The sequence below is a fragment of the Vipera berus genome (assembly GCF_964194415.1).
Source record: "Vipera berus genome assembly, chromosome: 1".
NCBI lineage: Eukaryota > Metazoa > Chordata > Lepidosauria > Squamata > Viperidae > Vipera > Vipera berus.
Window position 1 is genome coordinate 362,625,330 of NC_138202.1, and position 18,656 is coordinate 362,643,985.

At 53.2% G+C, this 18,656-nt stretch overlaps 1 protein-coding gene across 1 annotated transcript; it reads right to left on the reverse strand.

Moving 5' to 3' along the window:
- Positions 1 to 5,505: 5,505 nt before the first annotated feature.
- LOC308659604 (alpha-2-antiplasmin-like) lies at positions 5,506 to 12,113 on the reverse strand (the record flags this gene model as incomplete). Its single annotated transcript, XM_081313382.1, has 6 exons — positions 5,506 to 5,801; positions 5,996 to 6,203; positions 6,809 to 6,951; positions 7,121 to 7,324; positions 11,439 to 11,582; positions 12,002 to 12,113. 6 exons carry the CDS (start codon positions 12,111 to 12,113, stop codon positions 5,506 to 5,508), a joined length of 1,107 nt encoding a protein of 368 aa, XP_081169508.1.
- Positions 12,114 to 18,656: the final 6,543 nt, after the last annotated feature.

An 18,656-nucleotide genomic window follows, 5' to 3' on the forward strand; every position in this document is an offset into this window, starting at 1 on the left:
GTTTGCATTGGGCTATGCGTAGGATTAGATTCTGTCATTTTGCATTTGGCCAGTAATTCCTCTATCTTTTCTTTTTGAGATAGAGCGAACCCCCCCTTAGTGGCCAAAATATGCACACCCAAGTACTTGTCAACCCGCCCCAAAGACTTCAGAGTAAACTTTTCTTCCAGGGCCTTGGCAAATTCATCACACCCTTTCTTGTTAGGCCCTACATATAATAGATCGTCCACATAAACTAACACCCGTTCTGTGGTTCCCTTGGAATTGCGTGTGAAAACATTCATCTGCACGGGATGCTGAGAAACCAACTCGTTCTAAACTCTTTCTAAGACAGTCATACCATAATTTCCCTGACTGCTTGAGACCATATAACCCTTTGTGAAGCAACCATGTATTTCCCCCTTCTTGCTGGTAGCCAGGAGGAGCCCTCACGTAGATCTGCCGGTCCAAGTTGGCGTGGAGGTAAGCCGTCTGGATGTCGAATTGGAAGACTTCTTCTCCCAGAGCGGCTGCAGTCACGAGGGCGGCCTTGACGCTCTCTGCCCGGACGGTTGGAGAGTAAGTCTCCGAGTAGTCTTCCATATAGCGCTGAGCAAAACCTTGGTCTACCAAACGGGCCTTATATAGGTAGAGGCCATTGGCAAGTGGTTTGGCCTTGTAAACCCACCTTGTGCCAATGACTTTCCTCTCCTTTGGTGGTTGCTGGGGGGTGAAGACTTTGAGTTTCTTTAAGCTCTGCATCTCCTTCTCCATCGCGAGCTGCCATTTCTCCTGCTCTTCGATGGGCAGCTCCTGGATGTCAGAGAAGGATTTTGGGGTGACCACAACGCTGTTGACAGACGCGATGTGGCCAATGTCAATTCTCTTTGGCGGGACCCCTTTGTTGGACCGCTTTGACCTCCTTACCTTCTGCCACTCACCGCCCTTTTCTACCGTGGGTCTCTGAGGCGTCGCTGGGGGTGAAGACGGCGTGTCTTCCTCCGTGGGACTGGACGCATCTTCATCTTGTTCCTCACTTTCATCGGTGGCAGGGTACGTGGTCGCCTCTGGTGATGTCGCGGTCGGTGTGTCCTTGCTGGGTCGGTTGGCATATGGGCTCAGATCATTTGAGTGGATCTGGGTCCAATTGGAGTCCTCTTCGAAAGAGGCAGATTGGGAAGTCACAGGCCTGCCCCCTTCTCCCAGGAAACGATAGGCCTTGGAGCCACGAGCATAACCCAAGAACCTTAGTCTCTGGGAAACAGATCTCCCCTTCTTCCGCAGCTGCTTGGGGATGTGCACCCATGCGTAGGAACCAAAAACACGCAAATGTCCCAGATTTGGTTTCCTACCGTGAACCAGGAAATATGGGGTCTGGTTCACAACACTGCTCCAGGTGCGGTTTAAGGTGTAATTGGCATAATGAATTGCCTCCCCCCAGTATGATTCCGCGACATTAGCGTCTGCAATCAGACTGCGCATCATGGTTTGCAGGATTCCATTTCTTTTCTCAGCTACACCATTTTGCGAAGGGGTGAATGGTGCAGTAAGAAAATGGCAGATGCCCTTACGCCTTACCCAGTCCTGGAACTTCTGAGACATGAACTCAGCCCCGCGATCGCTCTGCAATTGTGCGATCTTGGTCTTGTACTGGGTCTCTACGAAGTTGTACAGTGACTTTATGGCGTCAAAGGCTTCGGATTTTTCTGTGAGGGTATACACGTGGCCGTATCGTGAAAAATCATCAACGGCAGTGAGAAAATACTTTTTCTTTCCTAGGGATGGTGTGAAAGGCCCAACCAAATCAACATGTACTAGTTGGTATGGGTATTGAGTCTTACGTAATGACACCTTTGAGGTAGGAGCAGCCTTCCTCTTTGTTTTCTTGCAAATGGCACAGTCCAGAAACACGTCACAGTCCTTGAGCTGGACTCCCTCAGCAAATTCTCCCATCTTTTTAACTACAGGGAAGCTTGCATGACCTAGCCTTCTGTGGAGGAGGTGGGCACACTTATCGTGGAGAGGCTTCCCCACTGACACCCTCTTGGCTCTAGTTGCTTTGAGTGGTGCTGTAGGTGCCTGCTGAGATTCAGGCTCCTTGCCCACACTGTCCTTGGAAAGCCTTGGGGCAGGCTGTGGTGGCTTGGGAGAAAAATATGGTAAGCCATTTATAATGGTAATATTTCCAATGATCTTCTGGTTCCGGGTGACATGACCTCCCCCCTTGCGAAATAAAACTTCCACTTTGTCATCGTCACACAATTTGGTAATGCTTAATAGGTTGTTGGCTATGGAGGGGGCGTGTAAGACACCTTCAACTTTTCCAAGTCCAGGTACAGAAACAAAGCCCTCCCCAACAACTAAAGCAGTATCGCCATTTGCTACTTTGACAGATGAGTTAATTTTCTTTAACCTTTTAAAACCTTGACTCATATTAGTAATGTGAGAAGAAGCTCCAGAGTCCAGTAACCATAAGTCAGTGGAGCTATCAGCCTTTGTTGTGGGGGTGAGGGAACAAGTATGCAGAAAATTTCCTTTGCCCCTGCCACGCCCCCTTCCTTGCCCCTTGCCCCTTACTTGATTGGGACCACGTTTAGGGGCTTGTTGTTGATGGGGGCAGTCTTTCTTGAGGTGCTCCTCAGAGCCACAGATGAAACACTTAAGTAGAGCATTAATTTGCTCTGAGTTGTGGCACCCCCTTCTGGCTTGCTGAGTGGTGACTCTGGCGTATTCTCCGGCATCTCGTCTCCTTCTGTCCTCTTCGATAAGTCTCCCTGTGAGGTAGGACAGATTTATGTCTTCCCTCTTGACCGCTTCGAGTGAAACAATGAAATTGCTCCAACTCCTGTCTAGGGAAGCAAAAATGATCGCGACCATGTTCACATCAGTTACAGGAAAATCTCTGGATATCAATTCTGCCCTGAGTGCCTTTAATTTTGCAAGATGTTCAGGCATGCTGGCACCAAACTTCAGTTTGGTTGTATAAAGCTCAGTTGTATATCTGGTGATGGAACCAATGGTATCGCTGTTGAATAAATTGTATAATAGTTGCCAAACTTGAGCAGCTCTGAGACCTGCTGGAATGCTGGAGAACAAGTTATTATCCAGCGAACTGAGCAGAGCAGAGTAAGCTTGCAAATGTCGCCACTCTTCTTGACGTCCCCATGGGGGAGGGGGTGGTTTCTGAACCATTTGTAGAGTCCCATTCTTTAAGAGATATACTTGTATATCTTTACTCCAACTGTTATAATTCTCTCCTCCCAATTGTAGCTTTTTAAAGTCTCTTGGAAGATTTGCTGCTGGAAAATAGTCCTTCTCAGATCCATTTTCAAAAATCTCTGAAATGTCCATTGACATAAAAGGGAAAGGGAAAGGGGTTCCTCTAGTGAAAGGGGTCCCTCTAGTGGTCGAGGAGGGAATCCTTTCTTGACTATTTAGTAACTCCAGATGGGCGTGCCCGGAAACCATGTGATCCGGGGAAGGGCGTTGTTCAGGATTTCTCCCTTCTTCCCATGAGGCATTGGGGGGGCGGAGCCCAGATTTGCCAGCTCGCAGTTGCTGCAATGATTTCTCCCGAGAATTGCAGGCACATGGATTTTCATCATTGCCTGGTTTGCCCTGAGAAGCCCATCGCTGGCCCTGATGACCTGAAGAGAAGGTGGGAGGCCGTGGGGGTTGATTGTTGGGAGGCTGCAGGCTGGATTCCCCCCGGCAGTTGGGCCCTGGGGAGAGGGAAGGAGGCCTTGGGGGGGTGTGGGCACCCCCGACGTCTGCTTGGCCCCCAGGGCCGTAGTCAGGACTTGGATGGCTGTTTTAATTGCATTTGTATTTGTATTAGTATTGGCTGGGAAGATCTCATCGCCATCATAGGACTTTAGGCTTTGTGGTGGGGAGAGCCCAGGAATTTGCATGCTATTTTGGCCGGATGCCAGGGATTGCATGCCATTTCTGCTGGATGCCAGGGATTGCATGCTATTTCTGCTGGATGCCAGGGATTGCTGGCTTTCCAGGCTTAAAAAAGGTTAGACCGTGTGGGCTTACTGGGGGCCGCCATCTTGTTTCCTGTGCCAGACCATGTGGGCGGAGCCATCTTGTTTCCGCTTGCCCCAGGAAGCTGTAGCTCACAGCTGGGCGGGGGGGTTCACGCCAAAAGCCCTGGGGTCCCGGGGTCACTAAGGGTGGTGGGTGCCATATTTGGAGGCCTCGTGGTCGTTAGGGAAAGACTCACCACGTGTTCGGAGGCTTCCTGCGCGGTTTCTTGGGCTGCCTTCTCCCTCCCCTGCATTGCAAAGATCTCTTTAAGCAGCTCTTCACGTTCCTGTGCAGTCAGCTTACTCACGCGGCGTTTGGTTTCAGCCAGGTCCGTCTCTGCAGCATCTGAACAATCTTGGGCAGTCTGCAAACCTTCTATGTTCTCCTCTGTGGCGTTCAGGGAGGGGAAGGCATGCAGGGCGCTCCCAGATGTTCTGCTGGATCCTCTGACGGGGTGGAGGTCATTTGTGCTCTCACCTGCAGCGGAGGTTGCTTCAGGAACTGAAGACTTGGATGTAGGCAGGGACGCCGTCTGTGATCGATGACTTCTGGTCACGATAGGAGAAGTCCCATCTATTATGAATGGATTTGAGCCGGGTCTCCCAGACATCTTGTAGTATAGATCCTGGCTGGCTTGGAAGCGTTCCTTTAAACCATCCTCTGCTACCAACTTGTGAGGTGATCTCACGATGAATCGTTAAAGGTGCTTCCAAGTAAAGGCATCACGCAGAGATGCAATCATATTAGCTTTATTCAATGATAGATCAAAGAGAAAGAAATACTTGGAATGAAAGCATTCATGCCTGCATGTGAGAGAGAAATAAAATAAAACAAGCTAGCATTACATAACTAAAACAAGAGAAGGACTAAGAGGCTAGGAGTAGAGGTAGAACTAGAACTGGAGACTAGAAATTGAGAACAAAGAGCAGCCCCTCGTGCAGAGGTATTTATGGGGGGTCTTGGTCCCTCCCTGACCATAAAACTCTCTCGCCAATGGGGCTGTCAGGTCCGAGACCCTTGGCTCATCAGTGGAAGCAAAGAAGCCTCTTTGCTCCCATCTGATGACCTTTTTGGGGAACTGCCAATGGCTGGCACAAAACATCTAACACCCCACCCCCCTTGTCTGAGGAGGCCACGTAGCTCTGCTGCCAGATGCGAAGGATACAAAGGCATCGCAATATTTGCAGTTTTATTTTGCATTATTTTCCTTACAATTCTCAATGCTCAAAACAAGCCTCTCTTTGTCTTAGCTTTAGCTGTGTGATTGTGCATCTTATCCACTCTATGTTTTCACAAGCATGAAGTGCAATTTTCAATTGGATTACGATCTCGGAGGCCCTCAGGACAGCCGCTTAATTAGTCTGTATTCCAACCTCACAGGGTTGTTGCGTCATTACTGCCATTCTATCCTTTTTGATGCAGGGCCCCCTGAAACAATGACAGGTGGGAGTGGGGGAAGGGTATTTTGAAGGGGGAGGGGAGCTCTGTGGCCCTTCAGTGAATCCTGAAGTGTGGGAGAGTAACAGCCAGGACTTGCTTCTCCGGCCGGGGATTCCGGATGATGCCCATGAAGAGGGGGATGTCCGTCACGTCCTCCATGATCATGAAGATGAAGGGCTGGTCGAGGGAGAAACCTGAGAAGGAGAGGAAGGTGAACGTGCTGGTGGCCGCTGCCGCCTTCGCTCCATCCTCGGTCAACTCCAGGGCGGCTCGTTGCTGGATGCTGGAGACCGTGAGGGGCCCCTCGGCAATGCGGCTGAGGTCTGGGGTGGAAAACAGCTCACCGAGACCTGGAGGGAAGAGAGAGGACCACAACTGAAGTGGGAGCAGCTCCCTGCCCATCGCTGGGAGGAGGAGGAGGAGGAGGAGGAGGAGGAGGAGGAGGAGGAGGAGGAGGAGGATGGAAAGTCAACATAGATAGCACGAAGAAGCTGGGCGGGAGGGCGGGAGTTGCAGGCCTTCCGTCCCATCTGGGGTCTCTCACCTAACCGAGTTAAGACCCCCTTGAGCTCCGTGTGGTCCTCTAAGTGCAGCTTCGGCATCTTCACGCTGGTGGGCCTCTCCTGGGGGAACGACCTCTGCAGGTTGTGCTGGAGGACCTCAGACAGAACCTGGGAGAAGTTCTTCTGCTGGTGGAGGCTGGGGACGATGGCCACGAAGGAGGTGTTGCCTTTAAAGGGGAACCTGGCCACCTGGAGGAAAGGGCAGAGGAGGGTCTGGGAAGGGCAAGAGCCACGAGGCTGCCACAATCACGGGAGCCCATGGGTGGCCTCCTCTCACAGAAGCCACCGGGGCCTCCCTGAGCCCTCCCGGTGGGGCGAGTGAACACAAAAGCTGCCCTTCTGCTACGGATGACAAGATGGCAGCCTGGCATCAGTAATGGGGGGACGAAGCAGTGGGGGATAGGGAGGCAGGGAGGGAACTCGGAGGAAGTGAATCCAAGCAGACGGTCCTGCGGGAAGCATACACACAAACACACACCCGTCTCAAGGTCACACCAAAAGAATGTGCAGCTCGACTGGCAAAGACCGGGACCATTTCCCAAATGATTCATTAAGACCTCATTGGTCAGTGACTGATAACCAGGGGGTTGGCCTGGAACAAGGGAAAGTTAACCGTATCTTTGCATGCAAAACTCTCACATTCAGCTTTGCTTCTTCTGTAACCACTTTGGCTTTAGTAAAGTCTACTTTTGGCTAATCACGGACCAGGAGTCTTTCTTTCCTAACTGGCCAAGTTGGGACAGTGGACATCCGGGGGCTCCTCTCCCCCCCTCCCCTGCCTGGCCCCCCTCTACCTTGGCCTCCAGGGACCCTATTGTGAACCATCTCAGTGGGAAGCTGTGTCCCTTCATCATCTCCACGGAGACCGCAGACTTCTCATCCAGGTAGAACAGGCTGGGTTCCGTCAGTTGTGGGTTGAACTTGGTCTTCCAGAACCCTGGGCCACAGCAGACAGGACATCAGGCCCAGGGGCCAAAGGCCGGCAACCTTCCCCTCCCCCAAGCTGGTCCTTTCACCCTGAGAGCTGAAGGTCTTCCAGTCCCGCTTGGAAGAAACCCAGACCGCCCACAGTGGCTTTCCCCCCCAGCCGGGCAGCAGAGACCCACCTCGGAAGTAGATGGCATTGAGAAGGACCATCACAACGCTGGGAGGCAGCTCGGTGAGCATGGTGGGGATCAGCCCATTGGTGGCTTCTGCCACCCAGCTGTTGATGGCCTCCAGGTCGGCCTTGATGTTCCCAGAAAGGAGGGCCGGCTTCACTCCGTAGAATCTCTGGGACGCCTCCAGGAATGTCTCTTTGAAGGGGAAGCCTGGGAAGGAGGAGGCAGGGGGATCAGGCCCAGCAGGGGGGCCTCACCGCTCCCCAACTCCTGGAGGGAGGCTGCGATGCCTGGTCCCCTGGCCCCGAATGGGCTGAGGGCCCTTCCTGACTCTCAGGGGCTGGGGTTGTGTTGGAGTAGCCTTTATTTCTGAATAAATAAATTTTGCTTATAAAGCCACACGTGCAATAATGTTGCTCCTTCAGCAGAAAAAAAATTATTCTGAAAAGAGAAAGGGCGTCTCCTAAGAACTGCAGTCCTGGGATCCTGGCCACATCCTCCACTGAAGGGGAGCAACTGTCACTTTGATATCCTGAGTGGGAAACTGAGGGGGTTAAAGAGCGCGTCAAAAGTCTTCAAAATCTACAAGATGATCGCCAGGTCAGATTGCTCACGCCGTGGTGGGGCTTGGGTTGGGGGCCTACGGGGCCCCGGAGTGGGGTGTGGGATTGCCTATTCCCACAGCGGTAGGGAATGGCCGCAGGTGTATGAACAGAGGGCCGTATCAATATCCGGGAGTGCGTCCCCGCTGTCTCCAAGCGGTGATGCGCTCCGACCCTCTGATTTCGGCCCGTGGTACCGGGAGCGAGGATGAGCAGCCACCTGAGCTCAGGCTCGTGTATTTTAATGCCAGGTCCGTAATGAATAAAGCACCTCTCATTCGTGAGTTGGTTGAGGAGGAGCATGCGGACCTGGCTTGCATTACGGAGACCTGGTTGGGCCCAGAGGGCGGGGTCCCCCTGGTTGATCTTTGCCCATCAGGCGTCCGGGTGCTGCACCAGCCGGGCCCAGGGTAGGGGCGGTGGAGTGGCAGTAGTTGCGAGGGAGACCTTATGTCCGCAGGAGGCCACCATAGTCCAGATAGTCGGGTGTGAGTCCCTCCTCCTGAGATGTGGCCCTAGAGCTCAGTTGGGCTTGCTGCTGGTGTACTTTTCGCCTAGTCGCATAGCAGCAGCCCTGCCTGAGCTTCTCAATATCCTCTCAGGGTTGGTGGTTGAGTTCCCCAAACGTATGGTCTTGGGTGACTTCAACCTACCATCCCTGGGGGGATCATCTGAGTTAGCTCGGGAGTTCATGGCTTCCATGATGGCCATGGACCTGATGCAGGTTATTCAGGGCCCAACTCATGGGGGGGTCACACGCTCGATTTGGTTTTTCTATCCGGACGGTGGTTAGATGATCTTGGTGGGGGTTTTCCAATTATTACACCCCTGTCATGGACCGATCATCATCTCCTGCGGCTGGTCTTCCATTTTGCCACTCCCCGTCGTGGGGTTGTTGAGCCAATGAGATGGTTCCGCCCTAGGCGCCTGATGGACCCTGAGCGGTTCCAGGAGGCGCTTGGGCCCCCACCTGCCTCCTTTGCCCACAGCTCGGCCGATGCCCTAGTGGAAGCCTGGGAAAGGGCGGCCACAGAGGCACTCGACCGAGTTGTATCCATGCGGCCCTTGACCCGGCACAGATCCCAATGGGCTCCATGGTTCTCCATGGAGCTCCGGGAGATGAAGCGCCGGAGACGGGGCCTAGAGAGCTGTTGGAGGTCCAGCCAATCCGAATCCGACCGGTTATGACTAAGGTCGTTCACGAGAACTTATCTCGTGGCGATGAGGGTAGCAAGGTCTAACCACTTTGCCACCCTCATTGCGTCCGCAGATAATCGCCCGGCCGCCCTGTTTAGAGTAACTCGCTCCCTCCTTAATCAGGAGGTGAGGGAGGAGCCCTTGCAGGGTCGTGCCGAGGAGTTTAGTCGATATCTGTCGGACAAAATCGCTCAGATCCGGACCAGTCTGGACTCCGACTGGGCAGAGTCTGATGATGAGGATACGGGCAGTCTTGTCGATGTTATCTGGGAGGAGTTCGATCCTGTGACTCCTGAAGACGTGGACAGGATCATGGGGAAGCTGAGCTCCACCACGTGTTTGTTGGACCCGTGTCCCTCCTGGCTGATTTATGCGGCCCGGGATGGGACACGAGGCTGGCTCCAGGCAGTGATAACTGCTTCTTTGAGTGAGGGTACCTTTCCCGCCGCCTTGAAGGAGGCGGTGGTGAGACCCCTCCTCAAGAAGCCTGCCTTGGACCCAGCAATATTAAAAAACTTTCGTCCGGTCTCCAACCTTCGCTTCCTTGCGAAGGTTGTTGAGAGCGTGGTGGCGCAGCAGCTCCCTCTGGTTCTGGATGAAGCGGATTATCTAGACCCGTACCAATCGGGCTTCAGGCCCGGGTACAGCACGGAGACGGCATTGGTCGCGCTGGTGAATGATCTCTGGCGGGATCGGGACAGGGGTTGCTCCTCTGTCCTAGTCCTTTTAGACCTCTCAGCGGCTTTTGATACCATCGACCATGGTATCTTGCTGCGACATCTCGGGGTTGGGAGTGGGAGGCACAGTTTTTCAGTGGTTCTCCTCCTACCTTCTGGGACGTTCGCAGTCGGTGTTGGCAGGGGGGCAGAGGTCGACCTTGAGGCCTTTCATTTGTGGAGTTCCTCAGGGATCGGTCCTCTCGCCTCTCCTGTTCAACATCTATATGAAGCCGCTGGGTGAGATCATTCGTGGCTTTGGAGTTGGGTATCATCAGTATGCTGATGATACCCAGCTTTTCATTTCGACCCCAAACCACCCCAGTGATGCCCTCAACGTGATGTCCCGTTGCCTGGAGGCGGTTCAGGTCTGGATGGGGAGGAACAGGCTTCGACTCAACCCTGACAAGACTGAGTGGCTGTTTGTGCCGGCATCCCGGGAAATTCAGATTACTCCATCTCTTGCCATGGGGGGTGAGCTATTACCCCCCGTAGATAGGGCGCGCAACTTGGGGGTCCTCCTAGACTCACAGCTCTCTTTAGAAGAGCATATTGGAGCTGTGACTAGGGGGGCCTTTGACCAGATTCGCCTGGTGCGCCAGTTGCGGCCCTATCTGGACCGGGATGCCTTGCGTACAGTCACTCATGCTCTCGTGACCTCTCATCTGGACTACTGTAATGCTCTCTACATGGGGCTGCCCTTGAAGACCACTCGGAGGCTCCAACTGGTGCAGAATGCAGCCGCGCGAGTTGTGTTGGGAGTCTCCCGATACTCCCATGTTACACCTTTGCTCCGCGAGCTGCATTGGCTGCCGGTTGTCCTCCGGGTGAGATTCAAGGTGTTGGTAATGACTTACAAAGCCCAACATGGCATGGGTCCAGATTACCTACGGCAACACCTGCTGCCGGCATCAACCTCCCTCCGTCCAGTGCGCTCCCACAGAGAGGGCCTCCTCAGGGTGCCTCCGATCAAAGAATGTCGATTGGTGGCCCCTAGGGGGAGGGCGTTCTCTGTGGGCGTGCCAGACCTGTGGAACCGCTTGCCGGTCGAGCTCCGGATGGCCCCCGACCTTCGCTCCTTCCGGCGGGATCTAAAAACTTATTTATTTGAGCAATCCGGCCTGGTTTGATGGGTTAAGGGCTGGGTTTTTAATATGGTTTTAATTACTGTTCATATCGGGCATAATATTTAATTGTTTTTTAACTTTTGTACTTTGTTTTTAATATTTATTGCCCTGTACACAGCCCTGAGTCCTTCGGGAGAAGGGCGGTATAAACATTTAATAAATATAAATATATAATATAAAAGGGCTGGTTCTCTTCTGAGATTGTGTCGGCCTTTTCCCCCGATTTAAATTTAGTAAATGCATTGGCCAGTAGGCCAGTAGCAACGGCCAAGCAGATTAAGTGGCGTTTCTTGCAAAAAGCCTGCAGTCGTCCTAAGGCCAGCTGAGGTGGCCTGGCAGCCTGGCAGCAAAAGGGGCCTCGGGAATTTCATCTGCCGGCAGCCGGCACTGGCACCCTGGGCGGATGTGCAGGCCTGGGGCGCTCTCATTGGCCTCCAGGGCCGTCTTGGCAATGCCCAGCAGTGCAATGTGGCCCCCCCTGCTGCTCTCCTCCTGGGCAAACATGGCAAGGGAAACAATTGTGAAACTTCCTCTCCTCAGATGCCCCTCTTTCTCCTCTGGGGCAACGCCTCTGAAGGGAGACGGACAGCACTCTCTCTCTCTCTCTCACACACACACACACACACAGACACAGACACAGACACACAGGGGTGCTCACCTCTTACCCACAGGGATGGCTCACCTTTCTGCAGGAAGAGGCGGCCGGCTATGTTGAGGGCCGTCCGTTGGAGATGCTGGGTGACCTCCCGCAGCGCCTGGTGGAGGCAGGGCACGGAGTCCATGTGCAGGACCTCCAGGACATGCGTCTCGGTCTGGTTGGCGGCCCCTGAAACGAGCCAGGCTCAGCCCAGGCCAGAGAAGCAGTGGCCGAAGGGCTCTGGGGGTGGGGGAGCAGCCCTTAGGAGCCCCCCCACCCTTGGCAGCCTAAGAGGAGCAGCCCTTCTCCCCCGGGTGAGCTCCTTGGAGCAGAGGGGGCTGGTGGTCTCTGGGCAGTGGGGCTGCAGGGCTTCTCCCTCCTTCATTCCTGGGGAGTCTGCCATGGCATCCAGGAGGGCCATCTCGGCACTAGTGGCAACTGGAGCTCAGCAGAGCAAATGAGACAGCTGGGATTAGCGAGGGGGGGAGGAGGAGGAGGAGGAGGAGGAGAGCTGCGCCTCTGCAGGATGCTCTCTCCTGAGGGGTGCTCCCCAGAAGCAGGGGGGGTCAGCCTCCCCCCTCCGAGAAGGGTCTTCCGGGCGGTGTTACCTAGGGACAGGTGGGCGAGGGCCAGGGTGAGGCTGAGGGGCGAGAAGATGGCATTGCCCAGGCCCTTCTCCGCCTCGATCTCCCGCAGGAGGTCCACCCCGAGGGCCCTCATGGCCGAGGCGATCTGGCCCACGCTTCCAGAGAGGGCCCGCTCCCGGCAGCCTTCCTCCCCCTCCTCCTCTCCCTCAGGGGAATTGGGGAGGCCCTCCTGCCCTTTCGACCCGTCCGGAACCGTCTCCCCCTGGCCGGCAGCTTCATCTGGAAAGTGGGGAGGCAACTTTGTGGGGCCTTGAAGGGCCCCCTGGGACCCGGGTTCCGTTCCCGCCTGTAGCAGCAGATCGTCTTCAGGGGGAACCGCCGCAGCAGTGACCTGCAAGGGGAGGAGGGGGGGAGAAGACTCTCTGAATCTCCTGCCAGGAAACCCCCCCCCCCGGTTCAAAGCAGCTTCTGCGGGGTCCTTTCTGAGCCGGGTTGATTTCTGGCAGTGCTGGAACGAAGGGCGCTTTGCTGAGTGTTGGTCTACATTTGTCAGTGTTGGAGAGTTCACACGAACACTATAAGTGGGACAACACTGCCCACGACACCCTCGGTCCCCGCCTGACCACGGCAGCCCTTGAAGGGAAGGGGATCACGGGGGCCCCCCAGTGGGGTGGCAGGCTTGGCTACAGAACCCAAAAATGCCTTCTTCCCAGGAGGGGCCAGGATTCGATTAAAGACAGGAGCCTACTTCCTTTTTGTGACCTTCCCCCCCCCCCCGCAGGGAAGGATTCTCAAAGGGAAGCAGGCGGTAACTCACCTGGTCCGACCCAGCACACAGGACAGGAAGGCAGGCGGCCAGCAGCGTCCAGAGCAGCAGAGCCATCAGGCAGCGGACGAGGGGGCTGCAGGAGCGAAGAGGCTGTGCTGACCTGCTGCACCTTCAGGGTCCCAGGGGGGCCAAACCGAGGTGCCTGTTTTCCACCCCTCCTTCGCCTGCAGGACCCAGGAGGTCAGGCCTGGCACCAAGTGGCACTGGCTGTGGCTGGCGTGGTTGGGCTTTTCAACCCCTTCTCCCCCACCTGCCCCCTGAAGACGGGGAGGAAGTGCCACATTTCCTGGCGTGTGTGGGTGTATGAGGGGGAAGTACCAGCCTCCCCCACCCAGATCCACCACCAGAACCCAGGAAACCGATTTCCACACTGCCAAAAAAGGGCAACGGTGCCCCAGCCTTAAGATGGCAGCATTCCTGCCCCTGCGCCAGTTCACCCCCTTGCTGCCCCCTACTCCACCTTGTTCCTCAAGCGGCTTTTCCCAAGGCTCTCCCGCTGCCCCTCTCTGGCCCTTCAATGGGGCAGAAGAGCCCCAGCCTAACCAGGAGCCAGCAGTGACGCCCCTCCCCCTGGCAGACAAATATTGACTTTCTTCTGTATCCGGTTAAATATTTGTTCAGAATCTCAGGTCCAGGGGGCAATGCAACCCCCCCCGGCACCTCCCCCTTTGATGGGGCCCTAGAGGAAGCACCTTGCCTGCGGAGGGGAAGGTGGCCCAGCCCCCCACCGACTCTTGCAAGGTTGGCCCCTCATGAGCTCCTCTGAGCAAGTGGGCAGAAAGCACACCTCAGCCCCATGCCCCCACCTTTCCCCCTCCCCACTCCAGGCAGCCCCCCCAGGCCAGGTGAGCCCTGCACCTTCCCACTTGGCCAGGGGTTCCAGGGTGGCCTGCAGGCACTCCTGCTGGCCAGGATCACCCCTGGGCACTCCTGCTGTGTCTGTCCTCACCCTTCAGAAACAAGACAAGAACATCCTGGCTAGTCTGTTCGTATCATCAATATTCATAGCCTCCCCCCGTTCCAGAGCTCCCTCTGGTCACGAGCTGCCCAAGGTCCGGAGGAAGCATTTAAAATAAAAATAAAGGGGCAGCTCTGAATACTCCCACCCACACACACACTGCTGTGGTTTGACAAAAGAGGACAGGCGGGGCTTCGGTGGGGCAGCCATTGAGAAGGCAGGAGTAAAACTCCTCTTAGACCTCCACTGCTAAGCAAGGCGGTTAAGTAACTCGGGCCCTATTTTACAACCTTTTTTGCTAGGCTGTTAAGCGAATCACTGCAGTTGTTAAATGAATCGGGCGGTCATGAAATGGATACAAAATATGCATCGCTCGAGGTTCAATATTCAAGTTCGGTCTTCCTTAACAGCAGTACCAGGTCGGTGACTGGCCTGGTGTAAAGCCTCTTAACGAAAGTCTGTGTGTCATGACATGACTCTTGTGGCTTCGTGATCTGGACTTCAACTTGGCGAACTAGTCCATCAGAGCTGGGTAGAACTTGGTGCACAAGCCCTATGGGCCACGAGTTCCGATGCGCGTCCTTGTCTCTGAACAAGACAAGGTCTCCTTCTTCGAGGTTAGGCTCTTTGGTCTTCCATTTGCAGTGATCCTGTAGGGTAGACAAGCATTCTTGCTTCTGGCGCTTCCAGAAGGTGTTGGCGAGCAGTTGAACTTGTCTCCATTGTTGTTTATACATGTCTTTGTGAACAAACTTTCCTAATAGTGCTGGCCAATCACCTCTCTTCTGGGTTAGCAAGGTGGCCGGGGTGAGGATAGTTGGATTTTCAGGATCTGAGGAAACTGGAACCAAAGGTGGACCTGCCACTTCTGCCATGAGGATCTCACGCGTCAGTGTGGGTGTCTTTGTCAACATGGAATCCAGGATTTTGTGGGCTATGCTGATCATGCGTTCCCATGCTCCTCCCTTGTGGGATGCATGGGGAGGGTTAAATGTCCATACACAGTTTTGACCCTTTAGATGTTTGTCAATTAATGACTCGAGGTGAGTGCCTTCATCAATCTGTAATTCCTTGCAGGCTCCTACAAAGTTAGTTCCCCGGTCAGATCTAAATACCTTGACTGGGCCTCTGTAGGCCTGGAACCTTCCTAGAGCGTTGATGAAGCAGGAAGTGTCCATGGATGCGATGACTTCAATGTGAACAGCTCGAACACTAAGACATGTGAAGAGGACGGCCCAACGTTTGCTGTTAGCTTGACCACCTCTGGTCTGACAAACAGTCATGGACCAAGGCCCAAAGACATCTAGGCCTAGGTTGGTAAATGGCGATCCGGGACTAAAGCGCTTGGGTGGCAGGTCAGCCATCAACTGGTGTTATGTCGTCCCCCATTGTTTGCAACAATGCAGGCACCTGTACAAAATGGCAATGATGCATCTTTTGGCTCCCACAATCCAGAGTCCAGCAGCTTTGATGGCACCTTCTGTGAAGTGCCGGCCTTGATGGTGGACGGTTTCGTGGTAGTGTTGGACCAGCTGGTTTGTTACGTGTTGATGAGCGGGAAGGATGACAGGGTGCTTGATGTTTGGGGCTATTTTAGTCTTATCTAGACACACACCCCTTACTTAAAGTAAGTCATGGCTATCAAGGAATGGGTTCAACTTCAGAGTGAACTAGACCCCGGGATAAGCTTCTGAGCTTTCAGACATTCGAATACTACCGAGTATACATCTTGTTGCACATTTCGTAGAATCCCTCTCTCGGCTTGGAGATAGCTGTCTGGAAACCTTATCTCACGATGCAGGAAATGGATGATCACTGCTATGCCCAATACGAGAGGTCTCCATCTCGTTCGAAGTGAGGTGGTTCTAGGGAATGGTTAAGGGGTGGTTTCTCTGTCTTTCCTTGATCATTGTCGACAAGCAGATGGCCTGGATGGTCATTTTCTTGTCCTCTCTGAGCAATTTACTGGGTACCTGAGGTCAAACATCGGCATCTTGATCTGGGTCTAGAAGCTCATGATGTGTTGTGATTCTGTGCCAGCCTGTGATCCCGGCAGCTGAGTCTGGGGAATCTGAGGAGGAGGAGGAGGGGCCTGTGGAGCCATCGGAGTCAGAGGAAGGCTGATGAGCTCCAAGATTTACATTCCAGTGAGGAGCCTGGCCCTTCTGCTCATGCCGCAGATGAGACGCAGCTGGGTGGGAAGGCTGGGTTGGACTCGGAGGATGCACAGCTGTAGGACATGAGAGACGCCTGCAAACGAAGACAGGCCAGGAGAGTAGGCCAGAGGGAGGCAATGGGGCGACTCTGGAGAAGACATTGAGAAGCCATGCTTTGAGGACTGAATTACAAAAAGGGAATGTGTGGGCGGTGCTTGTTGCTGAAGGCAACTGTTGCAAAGTACTTCATGGGATCATGTTCTGTTGGTATTGCTGGTGAATACTTCTGTGTTTTGCATTGTGTTTCGTGTGGACAATTTTCTCCATTTGGATTGTGTTTTGTTGCCTTTGTTTTTGGACCACTTGGCAAGTTTGTTACCAATATTAAAAGGGGTTTTGTTTTGAGTCTCCAGCCTATTTGTCAAAAGGGGTTTTGTCCTTGTGCATTTAACAAGGACGTACATAAGCTGGGACAGAACATGATGTTCCAGTCCCTATGACTCAGGACCCTTTATCCAGATCGATTCTGCCAACTGTGTTGCAGGAATAGACCACGTAGCCTCGTCTGCTGGGTTCTGATCTGTTGGCACATACCGCCACTGCTCAGGACCTGAAGACCTTCTGATCCTTTCCACTCTATTGCTATCATAGACGTAGAAGTGTCTGCTTTGGTTGTGAATGTAGCCCAACACCACCTTGCTGTCTGTATGGAAGGTGGTGGGTTGTAGCTCAAGGTTTATCGTTTCCATTATCAGGACTGCTAGTTCTACAGCCAATATGGCACTGCAGAGTTGCCAGCTTCGCCTTCCCCATGATGAAATTGATGTGAATGTCGCTCTCCCCACCGTAAACTCTGATGTATCCTACAGCTGCTATTGTTTTCATTGACGCATCTGAGAAAACATGCAACTCTTTCTTCGTTGCGGCAGCAGGTAAAATGGGATCATACATGCGCTGCATGTGGACGCTTTGGAGACAACTTAGGGATGCACGCCATGTCTCCCAGTCTTGCATCTGTTCTGGCGGAAGTGGCTCATCTCAGTCTGTGGTGCTTTGGGAGAGCGCGCACAGAAGGAGCCTCCCTTGAACCATTACAGGAGCAGCAAACCCTAAAGGATCGAACAAACTATTCAGTGTTGACAGAACTCCTCTTCTTGTGAAGATGGTGTTCTGTGCCAGAGCTCTAAAGGTGAAGACATCTTTCTTCAAGTCTCAACACAGAGACTGCGTTGGATAAGAGGGGCATCTGTGCCAAAATCAAGGTCCTGTAATCCCTTAGCATGGTGTTCAGGATTCAAGGCTTCCAACACTTCTTCACTGTTGGATGCAATTTTGTGCAGCCTAAGGTTGGCTGCTGCTAGCATCTGCCATGTCCCTTTTAATAGGTTTATGGCTTCTACTGGAGTGGGTACAGATTTTAGGCCATTGTCTACGTAGAAATCCCATTCTATGAAGCATCTGGAGTCTGCACTGAATTTGGCTTCGCCCACACAAGCGGTGTGTTGCAGGCCATAGTTAGCAATTGCAGGGGAAGAACCATTCCCCAAAATGTGCACTTGCATTCTGTATTCTGTTATCTGTTGGTTGTGCTGTTCATCACTGAACCACAGGAAGCGCAGGTAATTGCGATGGTCTTCCCTGACGTAGAATGTCAGCCATGACTGCTATAGCTTCCTTTCTGAAGTTGTAGCACGTTCTGGTCATCCACGTAGGCTTTGACACAGCTGTATGAGCTTCCACTCTCTGGCCTTTCAAAATTGTGCATGAAGGTAGCACCTTCAACATCCATCTGTAAAGCTGATGCCCTTGCTGCTCTCTCTGCTGCCTCCCATTCATGCTGTAGAAACTCAAGGCTGGCCTGAGGTTTGGCCACATGTAAAGCTGCTTCACCCTGAGTTTAGCAATTTCTTCCTTTTGCAGTTGCTCTGCTTTTGCCACACATAGAGTCACTTCAGCCACCACAGATTTGATTCCTACTTCTGCAGCTTGAGCGGCAAAGCTCTCTGCCCTTGAGACTCGGGACGAAGGGCTATGACGAGAAGATGCTTCAGAAGGACAGGAGGAGCCTGAGACAGAAGATTGCTGTGACACGCTGGTACACCCCTGAGACCGTTGTGACTTGAGACGAAAGGACGAGGCTTTCTTAGAGGAGTGAGAGGAAGCTACATGTGACCGCTGGGACGGAGCATGCAAATGATGGGTCACCTCGGACTCAGCCTTCTTTGCTCAGTGTGTCCTTTGCCTGAAGATCAGCTTGGAAAAGGTCTTTACTACTTTGTAGGAGCTTCTCATGATCTTTCTTTATCAGCTTGAGGTTGTCATGGTTCTGATTAATGAGACAGTTCAAACACCATTCAGGCATTGTTTTATCTAACAGTCTATAATAATGAGAAACGCGAAGCATCGACACTCATGGATAGTTGCCAGAATCTGAATTCTCCTCCCCTTTACACATCATATCGTACAGAATTGCCTCCCTTAATTACACGTCATGAATCACATTCACCAATTAGTTTAACACACAAAGTTTCACTTCCCTTCTAAAGCATGCTATTTCTTATCTTCTCAAAACATCCGGGTTGAATCTCTCCCTCGCTTTAGTGATTCAAAGCCAAACAGTTAAACCAAAAGGCTGCCTCTTATATTGTCAGTGCAAAAACATCCAATGTTTGCAGCATTGACAGAGGTGTTGTATTTCCTCTTTGAGTGTTGGATTTCCTAGCTGCGACTGGA